Source organism: Eleutherodactylus coqui, chromosome 6 (genome assembly GCF_035609145.1).
Source record: "Eleutherodactylus coqui strain aEleCoq1 chromosome 6, aEleCoq1.hap1, whole genome shotgun sequence".
NCBI lineage: Eukaryota > Metazoa > Chordata > Amphibia > Anura > Eleutherodactylidae > Eleutherodactylus > Eleutherodactylus coqui.
In genome coordinates, this window is record NC_089842.1 from 81,940,490 (window position 1) to 81,958,642 (window position 18,153).

Below are 18,153 nucleotides of genomic sequence, written 5' to 3' on the forward strand. Positions count from 1 at the left end.
CTGCTGCATTTGGTGGAGTTTTGGGCGTATGTTATCTAAATCTACAAGTTAGGTCAAAAATTGCTTGAGACTGAGAGATTATTCATCTAAGTCCCAGCCTTATAGTATTGCTTTCTGTCCTGATGAAACAACAGGCAAAAGGACCTGTTGCGGAAACGCGTTGATTAGAAAGAGATTGACTAGAAATAGACTAGAAAGATAGAATCTTTCATATATTTGGTGCAGTAATAATAAGGAGTGCACTGAATGCAGCAGTATCAGTCGGCATGTTGGTACATTTAGTGCAGTAATATAAATACACATGCTGAATAGGTGTACCTAATGCAGTAATATTAATTCGCATAATGGTACACTAGCATCGTTACCCAGGGCTGGTGGAATAAAAACACACTCAATGGAGATACATGTCATATAGAGGAATCCTGACCAGGATCTATTATTGAGAGAAGTAAAACTACACTCAATAACATATGACAGATAGGAATTCCAACTGACTACTATACCTGGGATAGTTGGTGAGGAGTTGCGAAATATATTCAGTAACCCCCGGTATATCCGTATAATCCCATGGGTATAGATCAAGAGGATTAATTGACAACCTGATTCCACCTTTCACCTCTTTGAGCATCTACTATCTAGGAAGTTCACCTCAGGGTTAACTTACTGCGAACCTTAGAGGGGATAACAGATTTCTGCTTTGCCCTGTATAAGTGAACTTTGATATATCCCACCCAATACAAGGGGAGATGAAGGAGGCATAATCTATTGATGTATTGCCTCTTTATAACTTTGAATAATACCTCTCATATATACACTACAATTAGAGGTCTGTAGCCATACGTGATTACATCACGATGACGTATGACATATAGACAGTAGGTGATGTATATTCAAGCACCTTGTCTCCAAGGAGTTCGTTGAGTTACTCAGGTCTCAAACACAAGGTTGCGCTCATCACCCTTGGGTGTTAGATTTATTTTCTTTTAAATACTTTGTGTATGTACTCGTCCACGAATTTTATATAATTATTTAATAAACGTTACGTTTTATGTATTAGTCAGACAGTTCTTCTCGGGGATAAAATTTGAATTTTGTTTGGAAGTATACTGTTGCCACGGTGATAAGTAAGAGGACAGTAGATGTCATGGAGCAGTAATAAAAAATTGTGATGTCTAAGCATAACAAGGGGAAACAATATATAACACGTTAGCAAGGTATTATAAGCCATCAAACAGTTGACGGGTAAAATATAACTTCAAGTCCGAGAAAGGTGTTGACTTGTACAGTGGGGGGGGGGGGGGGGGGTAAAGTTCACCTGAGTGGGTGAGAGCCAGAGGCAGGCTATGTCGAGACAAGTCTCGTGACTAGAGATTAAGCATTTTTTCAGCGGCCTGGTTCAAAGGGCATAAGAGTTTTTTCCGGTCTTTGTCTTCTAGTTGGTCCCCTAGGGTTGTCGTCCGGGGATGGAATGGAGATGCCCCAGGATTTCAGTGTTACTGTAGCATCTTCTGGGTTAGAGAATATGTGATTTGCTCCATCTTTATGGATTAGGAGTTTCGGGGGGAAGCCCCATTTGTAGGGCATTTTTGCCTGGCGAAGAGCGTTAGTAATTAGGGAGAATTTTCTTCTTGCTTGTAGTGTCATCTGCGAAAGGTCTGTGTAGAGGCGGATTGTGTTGTAGGGGGCCGGCATCTGGTCTATTTTGCGAGAAGCCTGCATCATAGCCTTTTTAATGTGGAAGAAGTGGAATCTAGCAATCACGTCTCTGGGCATAGAATCGGGAACAAATTTTTGTTTTGGCAGTCTATGTGCCCTGTCTATGGTTAGATCCATTGTTGTAGATTCTGGAAGGATTGTTTTGATCATTTGCTGAATATATTTGGTGATTTCTGACGCCTGGATCGACTCTGGAATACCCCTAAATTTGACGTTATTACGTCGGTTTCTATCTTCCATGTCTGCGAGCTTTATTTTGAGAGCATCGACCTCTTCTGTCAAAGTGTAGTGTTCATCAATAAGATTGTTGTGGGATTGAGTTGTTTCGCTTATTTTATTTTCAGTATGGGATATTCTTTCCTCCATCTCCTCCATAGAGGATTTTAGTGTTGAACTTAGAGAGTCAAAATTAACTTGTAGGGAGTCTTTTAGGGCTAAAAGCATTTCTTTCATAAATGCCTTTGTAGCTGGTTTATCTGTTGAGGGCATGGAGGTGATAAAGTCTCCCATCAGAGGACTTTGTGGGTCTTCTAGCTGATCCTCCGCCAGTTTAGCGCGCTGTTTTAGAGGGCTAGCAGTAGGAGAAGGTTGAGCTTTTTTATTCTGTGCTGAGCTCCCAGCCATTTTGTTTGTCTGTGGCCTGCTTTTTTGAGGTGCTTTTCCTCTAATGGCCGCCATGATATTAGTAGCGGAGGGCAGGGGATTGCTAAGCAGGGCTGGAGTGTCACTCACCGCTGTATCTCCTCTCCGGCTTGCAGTGGTCTGTGGATGCAGGCTTTCACAGGCTCTGGGTGCATGCAAGCTGGTCTTCTCCGCCGGAGATGCTGGCTGTGTTGGAGGTTCGGGGTCCGCAGTGTATGGGCTGCCGCGCGGGGAGAAGAAGTCTTCCAGGCGTCTGTGCGGGGGATGAGAAGACTTACGGCGGCTCAGCTGCACACAGCTGTTCTCGGCAGTGCTGAGTCTCGCTGTGCTGGGTGATTGTCGGCCGTTTTTAGGCTGCTTAGTAGTAGCTTTTGGTGCCTCTGTACTCGGAGCTCCTCGGCTATGCGGCCATCTTGGTGCTCGGTCAGGCCACGCCCACCCATTACACCCACTTTTAATGGTATAAACTCTTATCACACAAGACTAATAGGTTAATCATTATACACACAGGACTATTACGTTATTTGGAACATTCTGGTCCATTATTGTATACAAGAGTCTAAGCCCTCTGTAGGATCCTCTGATCCTCTTTGTTGGGTCTTCCCAACCATGAAGAAGGATATTCGTAAAACTAACATAAACTTACTGTAGACATGAAGAAGAATAGTTCTCTGAGTGGTCTTCCCCCTGGCGTTTGTCATCTCACATGTGATGCTCTCCTGGACATTATTTAGAGATGGGGTAAATGTTACAGTAGATGAATTCTCCCAGACGCCGGCCACATTACTCTTCCTCCATTGGATTACTAAGGATGTTGCAGAGCAGTTTCCTGGAGGAGTGCAGGTCAGTGTCTTACTTATACCAGCAATGACTGTCCCAGGATCTGAGATGACAGGTTCTTCTGTGAGATCTACAGGAGGAACAAGCGGTGAGATATGTAGGAATGTGTAAAGACATATATCACACTATGCCTGCTACAATGTATGCAGAGGAATAATAGTGACTCAACAGTTACATTCTGTATACTTTTACATTTTAAAAAGAGAAAAATGAAGAAATCTATAATGTCATATTAATGTTACTGAGAAAAACTAACGTAGAGAAAGATTTGGAACTGAACTGTAGCAACTAGCGCAAGGCAGCTGCTGCCAAGCCAGATAATGTCATGCCATGCACATGACCTAGAGGCACATAATAGGAATATTTTGTGAACACACAACTGCCTCTAGAAATATTTAGGTCTTTTTTATAGTTTAAAGCCTCCTTCACACAGGTGTGTCTGTGCATGCAAAATTTGCACACGCAATACACAAGGGATAGAACCCATTCATTTCAATGGGTTTACTCACATGTGTGTATTTTTCATGCACATTTCAGTCACACAGAAAAACCCTTAGGCCTCATGTCCACGGGGAAAATCAGATCCGCTGCAGATTCTCCATGGAGAATCTGCAGCGGGTCCCTCCTGCCCCGCGGACATGAGCGCTGAAAATAGCAATTTAAAAGCATTTACCCATCCGTAGCGGGCGGGGAAAGCCTTCTCTTCCTCACGGCCGGATCTTCATTTTCGGCCGGCGGATGAATTCGTCACGCCGGCGGCACGTCGCCGGCACGTCACCGACGTGCCGCGCGCATGCGCCGGGCACATCCGCCGAGCCGAAGCAAGAAAGATCCGGCCGTGAGGAAGAGAAGACCTTCCGCGCCCGCTCCGGGTGAGTAATTCTTTTAAATTCCTATTTTTTGTCTCCCGCGGATCCGGACGGCTTCCATAGCCTTCAATAGACCCGCACGAAAATGGAGCATGGTCCAGATTTTTTCATGCTCCATTTTTTAAAAAATCTCTTTTATTGACCATCCGCGGGTATTTATCTACCCCGCGGGTGGTCAATGCATCCCTATGGGGTGCGGATCCGCGGGCAGAAGAAGAGTTAAAATCCGCTGCGGATTTTAATTCTTATTTTGCCCGTGGACATGAGCCCTTAGGCCTCATGTCCACTAGCAAAATTGAATTGCGGATTACCGCTGCAGAATCCGCATTCAATTTTGCCCATAGGGATCCATTAGCCATCCGCGGTCAATTAAATTGAAATTTGCACCCGCGGATGGCATTTTAATGGATTTGCGTTTTCTCACGTGCGGGAGAAAAAAAAAGCAGCATGCTCCATTTTCTGTGGGTCTCCAGTGCGGACGGCTCCCGCAGGCTTCCATAGAAGCTTATGGAAGCCGTCTGGTCCCGCGGTACACCCACAGCTGAATTTCTGCTCTCCGGCACGGGAGAGCAGGAGTTCAAAAAGAAAACAAAAATAAATGCACGGCACATGCGCGCGGCACGCTGCCGGCATGCCGAGCGCATCCGCCGGGTAGAAGGAAAGAAGATCCGGCCGCAACGGACGGGAACCTGCAACGTCCGGACAGGTGAGTTCAATCTTTTTTTAGGCCTCATGTGCGTGGGAAAGGAGGGTCCCGCTGCGGGATTCTGCATGGAGAATCCGCGCGGGCCCGAATTTCCTAGTGGACATGAGGCCTTAGTATGCTCTACATACCTGCGCAATTGTGCACCCACAGTTGCCATAAAAGTCAAAGGGGATGTGCAAATGTACTCAAAATACACTAGGACAGTGGTGGTGAACCTATGGCACGCATGCCATAGGCGGAACGCAGAGCCCTTCCTGCTGGCACGCGCCACCATTGGCCGCTCACCACTTTAGTAAATACTGGCAGGGGCCGTGGCTCCCCTGCCAGCTTTCTCTCAGCTGCGCAGCTAGCAGCGCTGATCCCGGTGCACACTATGACATCAGTGTGCAGCCAGAATCCTTCTTCCCTCTCCCGACGTCGGTATTCTTGTATTATGTCGCCACCGGAAGTTAGGGTTGGCAACATAATACATGAATTTGACATGTAACGCCCCCAGCTTGTGATTGGCTTCGGGCGTTTGTGGCCTGAGGAGAGAAAGTGTTGACAGCGGAGGCATTGGCGGCATCACAAGAGGCTGGGGTGGCGGCAGCAGCAGCACATGCAGTGCCGGTGGGATGAGGACAGAGAGCGGCGGCAGTAGGACCAGAGTCGCTGGCAGCGGACACTGAGCGCCAGTGGCAGCACCACACCCGATGGTATGCATTTAATTTTGCTTGGGATGTCACTATTGTACTGGGGGCCACCATGGGGTGTCACTATTGTACCGGGGGCTGCTGTGGGGTGTCACTATTGTACCGGGGGCCGCCGTGGGGTGTCACTATTGTACCGGAGGCCGCCGTCGGGGGGGTCAATATTGTACTGGGGGATGCTGCGGGGTGTCACTATTGTACCGGGGGACGCTGCCGGGAGGTGGTCACTATTGTACTGGGGGCTGCTGCTGGGAGCATGTCACTATTGTACTGGGGGCCGCTGCCGGGAGGAGGACACTATTGTACCGGGGGACGCTGCCGGGAGGGGGTCACTATTGTACCGAGGGGCGCTGCTGGGTGGGGGTCATAATTGTACTGCCAGCCGCTGCTGGGAGGGGGTCACTATTCTACTGGGGCCGCTGCCGGGAGGGGGTCACTATTGTACCAGAGACCGCTGCCAGGAGGGGGTCACTATTGCACCAAGGGACGCTGTTGGAAGGGGGTCACTATTATACTGGGGGACGCTGCCAGGAGGGGGTCACTACTACTGCTTGGGGGTCACTATTACCACTGAGGGGGGTTAGCATCATTACCGCTGGGGTATGTTTACATGTGGCAGAAATGGGCAGAGCCGCTTCAAAATAGACAGTGTGCAGATTTTGACTGCCTTTTGGATGTGGAAATGCGAAGAATTTTCCACAGTATTTTCCACTGAGGACATTCTGCAGCATTTCTGCTTCCAAAAAGCAGTCACAATCTGCACCCTGTCTATTTTGAAGCGGCCCTGTCCTTTTTAGAACGACGGGGGTAAAATCATACGTCGTGATAAGCCCCGCCCCCTGACATGTTGGCACTTTGCAATAAACAAGCGGGTTTTGGGTTGCAGTTTGGGCACTCGGTCTCTAAAAGGTTCGCCATCACTGCTGTAAGAGAAGCATGGAATACTGCTTAAGGGCGAGCACCCACTGGCGTTTTTTTACCTGCGTTTTGCGTTTTGCGTTTTTCCTGCACAGGCATAGAGATAACATGTGTTCCTGTCCACTGGCGTTTTTTTTGCATTGCGTTTGCGTTTTTAACATAGGAACTGTCAGTTGCATATGTGTCCCTATTTTTCTCCTAATGCACCCATGAATGTCAATGGAAATTAACGCAAAACGCCGCGAAAACGCCGCGAAAAACGCCGCGAAAAACGCGCGGAAAAACCGCGAGAAACGCGGCGAAAACGCTGCGTTTTTTTCCCGCGGAGAACGCAAACGCCAGTGGGTGCTCGCCCTAATTGTGTAGAAAAAAGAACAAATCTGGAGCTCAGACTGATTAGCCATTTATATAGGTGTGTCTTTGTTTACTGAGCGCAAATGAACCTGCATAGCGGGCGCAAAGTGCAGTAAAATATGCCGGTGCGTGCAAAAAAGCATTGTTCATTCCGCAAATACACATACACTCGGATGTAGTGGGCCGAAAAAGTTGCAGCTCTCAACAAATCTGCATTTTCTTATCAGTAATTGATTTTACTGACAAACGTGAAAATTTCCCAAAAATTAAATTTCATTTCATTTGCTCCAACCAATCACCACACTGTAGTACATATGAATGATGTCTGATAATACTGTAAGATTCCTGAAAACTTACCGGTCACAGTAATAATAGGTGTTACGTAACCATTGATATAATTAAATCTCACGTTATTTGGCTTGTTTTCATCAAATCTAAAGCAATATGTCCCGGCATCTCCTTTCCTGGCATCGGTTATTGTCAGGCTGCAGTCTCCAGAATCTGGGTTTCCTGTCAGATTGAAGTTTGTTCTTGTCCCAGGAATGGATTTATCATTACTAGCTACGATAGTACTTGGATTGTTGTTTAGGAGCAGCCTCCAGTATCCAAAGGAATTACTGAAGGTATTTCTATAAGCAGCAGTAAAGTTACATGGAATCGTGACACAGAGACCCTCCTGTACACTGACACTAGGAGGCACGTTAATAGACAAGCCAGCCAACTGACATGTGATACCTGTAGAAGGAGAAAATATGTCATTATTCCATATCAGGTATTTTACATTTATCAAATAATTCACAAAGATATTGACAGTTTTTTTTCTTAATCCTAATCTGTTTCATTCATAACTCAATAAAACTCAACCTCATCCCACTAAGTATAGTATGTGCTATACTTTACCAAAAAGTGCCTGTGTCTTAGGGCTCCTTCACACTGGCGCGAAAATTGCATGATTTCGTTCCGATGCGAGAGTGAGTGAAAACGCATCGTTATGAAACCAATGATTTTCAATGGTTTCATTCTCATTTGCGGTGTTTTCACTCCTGCAATCCTGCATGAAAAAAAATAAAAACGTCCTTTCTATTTGCGATATCGCCCATTGTTTTCAATGGGGCCAGTGGCCACAGCGCCAGCCCCATTGAAAACAATGGGAGAATATTGCGATCCCCTGCTGCAGCTGTGACAGCTGCGGTGGGGATTCCTTCAGCCCCGCAGTGATAGTAACATAGTATGTATGGCCGAATGAAGACAATGTCCATCTAGTTCAGCCTGTCACAGGCTGTCACATCCAGGGGTATCCACATTTTTTCCAAGAGGCTGGCAGTAGCAGTGCCGACCCCATTGAAAACAGTGAGAGAACATCACGATCTCCCATCACGGCTCTGATAGCCATGCCAGGGATGAAGGGAGCCCCAAACCACTCGCATCCAGGGTATTTCAGGAGGATTGCTAGAGTGATATTAGGCCGTGAATCACAGCCGAATATCGCCATCGCCAGTGTGAAGCCAGCCTTATAGTCCAAACTCAAGAGGATCTGCCAGTGCCAGACCACCCTGACTACATCCCCAACAATCATTCCGCCAGATGCCTTTGAGAACTGTGCAGCAGCGGATACTGATCTGTGCAATCCATGTTGGGCAGGAGAAAAAGCATCACATTCAGCTGTTAGATATACAGTAGGTGCTGCAGAGAAGGACTGACATCCCACTGAGAAGGACAAAAGGGAACACAGCCGGCAGCAGAGAAGGAGCTGAAATATCCTGGACTGAAGTACCCTTCATGATCATGTGACCAGTTTGATGCCTGGTGAGAATCAGGCAGCCGGAGGAAAACCTTCTACCCCGGCTACTAGTCTAGTGTGCATTAGTGTTTATAGCCATGATTAAAATGAATAAGCAGAACTGTTTGTGTATGTGAGCCAGATCCTCCCGACTTAGGCCTGCTGTCCACGTGCAGATTTTAATAATAAAATCCATGTGTCTCCCGCGTGGGAGATCCACAGCTCCAGAAGCCCATAGTGATGCATTAGTATCCTCAGGGCAAATAAATGCATGCGGATGTGATTTTTTTTTTTCCCGGCATGCCGGTCGCACGCGCCAGGAGAAATTGCAGCATGCTCTATTTTCCTGCGGATCTCCCATATGGACGTCTCCCGCGGCTTCCATTGAAGACAATGGAAGTCGTCCAGACCCGCGGCACACCCGCAGCTGTCATTGTGCCGTGCCGTGAATTTGTGGGAGAGCAGAAGATTCAAAAGAAAAAAGTGTGCACGGCGCATGCACACAGCACGCTGCCGATTTGCCGTGCACATTCGCCGTGCTGAAGAAAGAAGATCCGGCCACGACAGAGGAGAGCCCGCAGCAACCGGGCAGGTGAGTAAAGTGTCATTTTTGGCCTCATGGCTGCGGGCACGGGTGAAAACTGCTGCAGGAATCCACCGTGCGTTCCCGTGGACATGAGGCCTTATCTTGTGTGCAGCAGAGTTGTGTGTGTATTTAAATTTTACGAGTAGCAGAGCTGTGTGTGTATATATATATATATATATATATATATATATATATATACTGCATATGCAGCAGTGCTGTGTGTGTGTATAGTGTGTGCATAATGTCATAAAGGGATTATAAAATACTATACATCATAAAAATACAGCAAAGGAGAAAAGACAAAGCAGGACACGGAGACATGTAATGCAGACATTTAGGCCACCTGCACACGGTCAGGTCGGACCCCACATGCGGGATTCCCAGTGTAGTTTGACCAGTGCCCGACCGGTGACCCCAGCTTAGCTCTCCACCATCCTCTCCTCTGCTGCAAATTTGCCAGACGGAGCGCCAGCACATATGCGCAAGTGAGAGGAGTTTGCGCCGCCGTTATAGCGATGACGTGGTTAATGCGGCCATTCTGCATTGATGATTGCAGAATGGGCATGGGATTGGTGGCTTCCATTGACTTCAATGGAAGCCAGCCGTCCATAGCCTGCACAAAATTGCAGCATGCTGATATTTCTCCCCCGCGAGCGGAAAATCGCAATCGATTTCCGCTCATGGGCAGAAAATCGCGTTTTCTCATAGCACGCTATCGGCTGCATTTACTGCAGAGTCTGGAGGCGGAATTCCGCTCCAGATTTCGCAATGCAAATCTGTCCGTGTGCAGGAGGCCTAATGTGGACAGCAAAATGTAATGAGGTATCTACATGCACCGCTGCAATTTATTTCATTGGTCAAAAGATGAGGAGTTGAGGACACATTAAGTTTAACAGGAGCTTACTGTTGGCTATTAACCTCGGCCCCTAGTGTAGCATACCAGAAACGGAGGCCTTATCCAAGACCACCAACATTAGTAACATTGACCCCTTGACTTCCTTGGACCACTGCAGAGGTTTTAATTACTATGGAATATTATTTTCCTATTATATATCACCAAGACATCCGTATGTTGTACTTACCTTCCCAGAAGAGAGGCAGGATAACCACAAGACCGACCCACATGCTGCTGTGCTTTATGTGCCTCATCTTGATTCTGAGATGAACCTTTGGGTAAGACCATGTATGGATTGTAGATTCTTTGTAACAAATTAGTTCTTGCTTTATGTCTGTCCTGTTGGGAGTCCTATAAGAGTAACACAGGAGTAACATATATGGCAGAACATCTTACATCACTATTATGATGACTACATCATATTCTACTATGGCTGATATGAAACTGCTGTAACTATACGGCTTCTGCAGCTTTTTTTGCACTGAGATTGTTTCTCTGCTCGTACAGATTTTGTGGTTACTTTATTCCATTACTTAGTGGGACCAGAGACAGACGAGGCAACAGATCTGTTCCCACTAAGTAATAGAATAAAGTAACTACAACATTTTAGGTACCGCTGAGAGCCGCAAACTCATTCCTCTAGATCAGTGGTCCCCAACCTTTTTGGCACCAGGGACCGGCTTCAAGCAAGACCATTTTTACAAGGCCCGTCAGGGTTGGGCGGGACATGGGCGGGGCTTTGGTTATAGGGGGCGGGGTTATGAAGGGGGTTGGAGTTTAGTGCATTCTTATTTAGTTATGACATTAGAATGTCCTGGCAGTACACACATAGGGCAGTGTATAATCTCCCCCCCCCCCAGCACACACATAGGGCAGCATATAATTTATCTCCCCCCCCCCCCCCAGTAATAGACAGCCCCCATCCCTCAGTAATAGACAGCCCCCACCTCTCAGTAATTAGCAGCCCTTCCCCCTGTAATAAGCAGGTCCCCCCCCCCAGTAATAAGCAGGTCGCCCCCCCACCCCCAGTAATAAGCAGGCCCCCCCCCCCCAGTAATAAGCAGGCCCCCCCCCCAGTAATAAGCAGGTCCCCCCCCCAGTAATAAGCAGGTCCCCCCCCCAGTAATAAGCAGGTCCCCCCCCAGTAATAAGCAGGTCCCCCCCCCCCCAGTAATAGGCAGCGCCCCACCCCCAGTAACAGGCAGCGCCCCCCCAAGTAATAGGCAGCCCCCCCCCCAAGTACTAGGCGGCAGCCCCCCCCCAGTAATAGGCAGCCTCCCCAATAATAGGCAGCCTCCCCAGTAATAAGCAGCCCCTTCCCCTGTAATAAGTAGCCCCCCACCCCAGTAATAAGCAGCCCCCCCCCCAGTAAGCAATTCCCCCCCAGTAATAAGCAGGTCCCCCCCCCCCCCAGTAATAACCAGGTCCCCCCCAGTAATAACCAGCCCCCCCAGTAATAAGCAACCCCATTCCCCTGTAATAAGAACACCCCCCCAGTAATAAGCAGGTTCCCCCAGCCAGTAATAGGCTTCTCCCCCCCCCCCCCCAGTAATAGGCAGCCCCTTCCCCTGTAATAAGTAGCCCCCCCAGTAAGCAACCCCTCCAGTAATAAGCAGGTCCCCCCCCCAGTAATAGGCAGCCCCCCCCCCGTAATAGGCAGCCCCCACCCCAGTAATAAGCAGCCCCCCCAGTAATAAGCAGGTCCCCCCCCAGTAATAATCAGGTCCCCCCCAGTAATAACCAGCCCCCCAGTAATAAGCAACCCCATTCCCCTGTAATAAGAACACCCCCCCAGTAATAAGCAGCCCCCCCCCCAGTAATAAGCAGGTTCCCCCAGCCAGTAATAGGCAGCCCCCCCCCCCAGTAATAGGCAGCCCCTTCCCCTGTAATAAGTAGCCCCCCCCCAGTAATAAGCAGCCCCCCCAGTAAGCAACCCCTCCAGTAATAAGCAGGTCCCCCCCCAGTAATAGGCAGCCCCCCCGTAATAGGCAGCCCCCCCAGTAATAGGCAGCCCCTTCCCCTGTAATAAGTAGCCCCCCCAGTAATAAGCAGCCCCTTCCCCTGTAATAAGTAGCCCTCCCCCCCAGTAATAAGCACCCCCCCAGTAAGCAACCCCCCAGTAATAAGCAGGTCCCCCCTGTAATAAGCAGGTCCCCCAGTAGTAAGTGCCCCCCCCCCAGTAATAGGCAGCCCCTTCCCCTGTAATAACCAGCCCCCCCCAGTAATAGGCAGCCCCTTCCCCTGTAATAAGTAGCCCCCACCCCCCCAGTAATAACCAGCCCCCCCCCCCCCCAGTAATAGGCAGCCCCTTCCCCTGTAATAAGTAGCCCCCCCCCCCCAGTAATAAGCAGCCCCCCCAGTAAGCAACCCCTCCAGTAATAAGCAGGTCCCCCCCCAGTAATAGGCAGCCCCCCCCCGTAATAGGCAGCCCCCCCAGTAATAGGCAGCCCCTTCCCTGTAATAAGTAGCCCCCCCAGTAATAAGCAGCCCCTTCCCCTGTAATAAGTAGCCCTCCCCCCCAGTAATAAGCACCCCCCCAGTAAGCAACCCCCCAGTAATAAGCAGGTCCCCCCTGTAATAAGCAGGTCCCCCAGTAGTAAGTGCCCCCCCCCCCCAGTAATAGGCAGCCCCTTCCCTGTAATAAGTAGCCCCCCCAGTAATAAGCAGCCCCTTCCCCTGTAATAAGTAGCCCTCCCCCCCAGTAATAAGCACCCCCCCAGTAAGCAACCCCCCAGTAATAAGCAGGTCCCCCCTGTAATAAGCAGGTCCCCCAGTAGTAAGTGGCCCCCCCCCCAGTAATAGGCAGCCCCTTCCCCTGTAATAAGTAGCCCCCACCCCCCAGTAATAGGCAGCCCCTTCCCCTGTAATAAGTAGCCCCCCCAGTAATAAGCAGCCCCTTCCCCTGTAATAAGTAGCCCTCCCCCCCAGTAATAAGCACCCCCCCAGTAAGCAACCCCCCAGTAATAAGCAGGTCCCCCCTGTAATAAGCAGGTCCCCCAGTAGTAAGTGGCCCCCCCCCAGTAATAGGCAGCCCCTTCCCCTGTAATAACCAGCCCCCCCAGTAATAGGCAGCCCCTTCCCCTGTAATAAGTAGCCCCCCCCCCCCCCCCCAGTAATAGGCAGCCCCTTCCCCTGTAATAAGTAGCCCCCCCCCCCCCCCCCCAGTAATAGGCAGCCAGGCAGCCCCCCAACCCATATACTTACCTCCTCCCTGCTGTCGCTCTCTGTCTGCTTGCCCTGACGTCAGCCCGGAACGCTTCCTCCCCGAGTCCTCTCCTGCGGAACTAATGAGCAGGGGACTCGGGGAAGAGTATCCTGGCTGCACAGACGTCAGTGTGCGCCGGCATCAGCGCGATTACCAGCGGGGAGCTGCGGCGCCCTCGCTGGTAATCGCTTCGGTGGTCAGCGGCGTCGGCACGCCGCGGGCCACATAGCACAAGGCAGCGGGCCGGATTCGGCCCGCGGGCCTTGTGTTTAGAGTAAAAGTTCCCGGCGGTGCCGCGGACCGGCGCTAAACACCCAACGGCCCGGCCCCGGTCCGCGGCCCGGCGGTTGGGGACCCCTGCTCTAGATGTGCTGTAAACTCTGCTCTGAACGCTGTTTGCTGATCTCCACCAGAACCTACAAACCCCAGAATAGTGAGACGGCTGAGATATTGCAGCGTGCCGCCATTACTTCTGTGTGGTGATTGGTTACACGTTATTTGTGCAACCACTAGAGGAGCGAACCGTACAGAGTTATTACAGGGCCATTACAATCTGCACCAGCTGGATAAATCTGTCTTCAATTAACTCCCCTATTTGCCAATTTCATGCCAAAATATATCTAATAAATGTGTGCTTACGATCAATGCAGCAGAAGGGCATCTATTACACTATAGTATCACACTCAGGGCTCCTTAACACAGGCGTATTTGTGCACACAAGAATTGTGTGCACAAAATGCAGAGAGGATAACCCATTGATTTCACTGGGTTCATTTACATTCCCTTTTTGTGCACGCATTTCTTCTGTGTGCAAAAAAATAGAACATGCTCTATTTGCACACTAAGGGCCCCAAAGAAGTCTTTGACTATGCACAAATGTACACGCAATATACAAAGGTATGCGTGAAATGCAGCACAAAACCACAGGGGAAAGATCAATTTTGGATCTCATTAGGCTAAATATGCTTTTTAAATCAGGGAGGGGGATGCCCTTTGCGCATGTGAACATGCCCTGCATGTGCAAAAAAGTACAGTAAAATGTGCAAATTCACGCAAACGTACCTAATTCATAGCACAAATACATTGTGCTGAAGCGTACACAACCGTGCATATATCTGTGTTTAGGAACCCTCGTTCTCAAAAAACATCAAGCCCCTAGCAGGAGTTGTCGGAATTAACTGAAAATTTTCACATGTGATTGTAACAGTGACATAATTAAGTGATTACAATATCAGAGCAAGAGGATAATTTATTACGGAAAACTAACCCCTTGTAGGGCGACTCTAGTACCCTGTTGTACTGCCTCTAGCTTGTATACAAGATGTGATACGGGCCGGCATGAAGGCTCTAGTACCTTGTTGTACCGCCTCTAGCTTGTATACAAGATGTGATACGGGCCGGCATGGAGGCTCTAGTACCTTGTTGTACCGCTTCTAGCTCGGGTACAAGATGTGATACAGGGGGCATGGAGGCTATAGTATTCTGTTGTACCGCCTCTAGCTCGGATACAAGATATGATACGGGTGGGCATGGAGGTTTAAGTACCCTGTTGTACCACCTCTAGCTTGGATTCAAGATGTGATATGGACGGGCATGGAGGCACTAAGACCCTGTTGGATCACCTTTAACTTGGATGCAAGATGTGATACAGGTGGGCATGGAGGCATAAAAGTGCTGTATGATATCCTGAAGCATACCATCCACATTTGCTGTTAATGAGCCTCTAGATTATGCCAACTCATAGGCTGTCTAAGTTGACATCCCAGATGGTCCCATACGTGTTCTATTGGCAATAAACTAGGCAACCAGGCAAGTCACGGAAATGTGGCAATGTTGTGGGGACATTCCTATGACCCCTTGTGTGTGTGACCGAACATTATTCTGCTGGAAAATGCCTCTTAGAAGCAGCCATGAGAGGAACACATGTGGCTGCAGGATGTCCTAAACAAATCACTGAGCTGTCATTGTCCCTTGTACCACTACTAGGGGTGACCGACTGTTGTATGTGATGGCCACCCTAGATCATCACACCAGCAGGGGGCAGTGTGCCGTTTCACAGCAAAGGCAGGATTGAAGAGCTCACCGCTAGGTTTCCAGACACGAACACAGCCGTCGTCAGTGCCCAAACTAATCTTGGATTCATTACTGAAGACAACCCAGTTCCACTAGTAGTCCAGTTTTGTCATTCATGACACCACTGCAAATGGAGGTGATGGTGATGGTGTCAAAGGTAGTACATGTAATGGGTGCTGTGAGACCAAATGTACTTCAGCCAAGTGCCTGCAAATGGTTCCAACAGACATGGGGTCCTGTAACAAGGGTTCCACCTGTCTCTGGATGGCAGACAATGAAGCAGTTTGAGTTGCTAATGTTATCGAACGATCAGATGATCCTCTCTACAGTTGGTTTGTTGAGGACGTCCCAGGTGTAATCGCCTTTTCTGCACGCTCTCGCACATCTAGTGGTCACAACACTTTCTAACAGTCTGGTCGGAAAACAGCCCAGGAGGCGGAGATTTGTTGATATGACCATTCAGCTCCTCACATTCCAATAATCTGCCTCTCTCAAAGTCATTTAACTGGGCTAAATATTTTTGATCCTTCATAGAGGTATGTCTAGTGGTCAACTAGCTTTACATAAGTGGAAAAAGGGGTCCAGTACACATATTTGAGTAGACTCTGAGAGAATTTTTATAGGTCAAGGGTGGAATCACTTTTTGGGCCTCTAATGCTGTCATCCAATAATTCCAGGCTCCATTTTGACAGAAGTCACAGTTTCAAATAGCAAGTATGTATTCAAGCCTTACAATTAACATTGTCCTAAAGTTAAGCCTTTGTTGTGTTACACTAGTTAACAAGTCTGCTTAGTCCCTAAAAAGTCACCATTGATGTGCACAATGTTCAACTTTTAATGAGTCTGACCTCACTTACAACACAATGCTGGAGAAACTCTTGATGTCCTCCAGTGCGCTCTGATTCATTGTATCCACAGTGCAGTACCAAATCCTTTATCTTACAGATCGTTGCTCCTCAATTTTAAGCCCTTCTGCACGCTTTAGGAACTCTCTGTTGCTATATTTCACAGACCCAGACGTTCTCCAGTCATATAACTAGGGGTACCTGCATCCCGTCAGCAGCTCCAGCTTCTCAGCCTGCTGTTCTATAACAACTCTGTAAGCTATTTCACTCAGCTATCTCTTCTGCCACAAAGCAGTCCTGCTCTCTTGAAAGCCTCTGCCCCTGCCAGAGCAGTAACACTGCCCACAATAGGCTGCTCTCTGGAAGCGGCACAACACCATCACCACTGATGCAGCTTAAAAATCAAGTTTTTTACATACTATGTAATGCCCAATCAAACATAGGCTGAGGAGCATGCTCATTTTAAATTGTCACACATTTTGTTGCAAAATTTCACAGCCGGGCAATTTCTATGCAAAAATTTTAACTCCTTAGGAGAAATCCCTTACAATAATCTGAAACCAACACATTAGCAGCAGGTACTTTAAATCCTGTAAATTGTGGCCTCCAAGGATTGCACTTGTTTTTTCATCCCACAGATGCTTGATTGGATTGAGGTGGTTCCCTCTATCACCCATTGAACCCCTGTGATGTGATCACGGGGTCCCGTTGGGTTGCTATGGCACCTGGAGGCTTGAATATAGCCTCTGGGTCTGTCATTGGCCTATGAGGCTCAGTACGATAAAAGGCAGATAAAAGATGCTGATATTAAAGTTCCCAAGTAGGACAAAAATAAAAAGTTTTAAAAAAGTATGAAAAATAGTAAAAAAAAAATAAAAGTCAAAATGTCAAAACTCCATGTAGTATCGCTGTGTTTGTAATGACCCAGAGAAAAAAGTTTGTACAATATTTAACCCGCACAGTTCATGCCATGAAAAAACTTACAAAAAAATGAGGAAAATAGCTCACTTTACAAAAAATGGAGTAGAAAGTGATCAAAACATTACATTAATCAAAAAGTGGTGTTGTTAAAAAGTACAACTCAAAAAAACCTCTTTCACAAGACGATCGACAAAAAAAAGAAAAAATGTTAGGGGACTTTGAATATAGCAATAAACAAAAAACTCTACTGTTTTGTAGAGACTTTAACCTAGGAGCCGACAGGGAAATAGATTCCAGTAGCCGGGGCAGGATATCTGCACCCTCACTGTCTCCATGGATAAACAAAGAGGAACTGTATGACTCGTTTAGGTGCCTTAATACTCTTTCTATTCTTTTCTAGAATTGACATGGTCCTGGTTGATTTTTTCCTGGCACAGAGAATGAGAAAAGCTTCTATTGGAAAAATCTCCTAGTCGGACCACACCCTCGTCATCTTGACATTAACCATGTCCATGTCTTCCCATATAGATAAGATCTGGCACAATAACATGTACCTGATGGGGCTCCCTGTGCAGCAGGAGAAAATTGAACAATCCTTGTAGGAATATTTTGCTCTTAATGATCTACCAGAAACTAACCCATTTATACTGTAGAATGCTCACAGGTCTGTAGTTAGAGGCATTATGATTCAACAGGGATCTATCTAGAAAAGAGAAAAAGGCAGGAAAGTAGCCTCTCTTCTAGCATTGATTAAAGAAATAGAGGGTCAGGTTAGGGATAAACCCACTAAGGCCTGACATAAAGAACTGATGAAGAAGCGACATGAGTGCAGGGACTTGTTGATGGCGGATTATGATAGGCAGATAAAAACCCTGAAATTATCCTACTACTCAGCTTACAATAAATGCAGTAGGTTGATGGCACATAGAGTCAAACAAAAAAGATTGAAAGCGAAGGTCTAATATCTGATAGAACCTAGCTCCAAGCACAAGATATGTAACCCACAAGATATTGCAGAAATGTTATGTAATTTCTACCAAAAACTATACAACCTGAGAGAGGACCCTGAGGCAACCTAATAAAAGCATTCCTTGATCTCATACAACTGCCCAAG

General features: G+C 47.7%; 2 protein-coding genes across 2 annotated transcripts in view; both read right to left on the reverse strand.

Annotated features, from left to right (window-relative positions):
• Positions 1–10,249, reverse strand: part of LOC136631690 (myeloid cell surface antigen CD33-like) — a 51,943-nt gene extending 41,694 nt beyond the window's left edge. Inside the window, exons 1-3 of the mRNA XM_066605981.1 lie at positions 10,183–10,249; positions 7,092–7,469; positions 3,005–3,268 (exon numbers count right to left, since the gene is read on the reverse strand). Coding sequence (XP_066462078.1) covers positions 3,005–3,268; positions 7,092–7,469; positions 10,183–10,249 — 709 coding nt within the window. The remainder of the gene's footprint in view (positions 1–3,004; positions 3,269–7,091; positions 7,470–10,182) is intronic.
• Positions 1–18,153, reverse strand: part of LOC136633618 (sialic acid-binding Ig-like lectin 14) — a 157,619-nt gene that overhangs the window by 47,274 nt on the left and 92,192 nt on the right. The gene's annotated exons all lie outside the window — the stretch shown is intronic.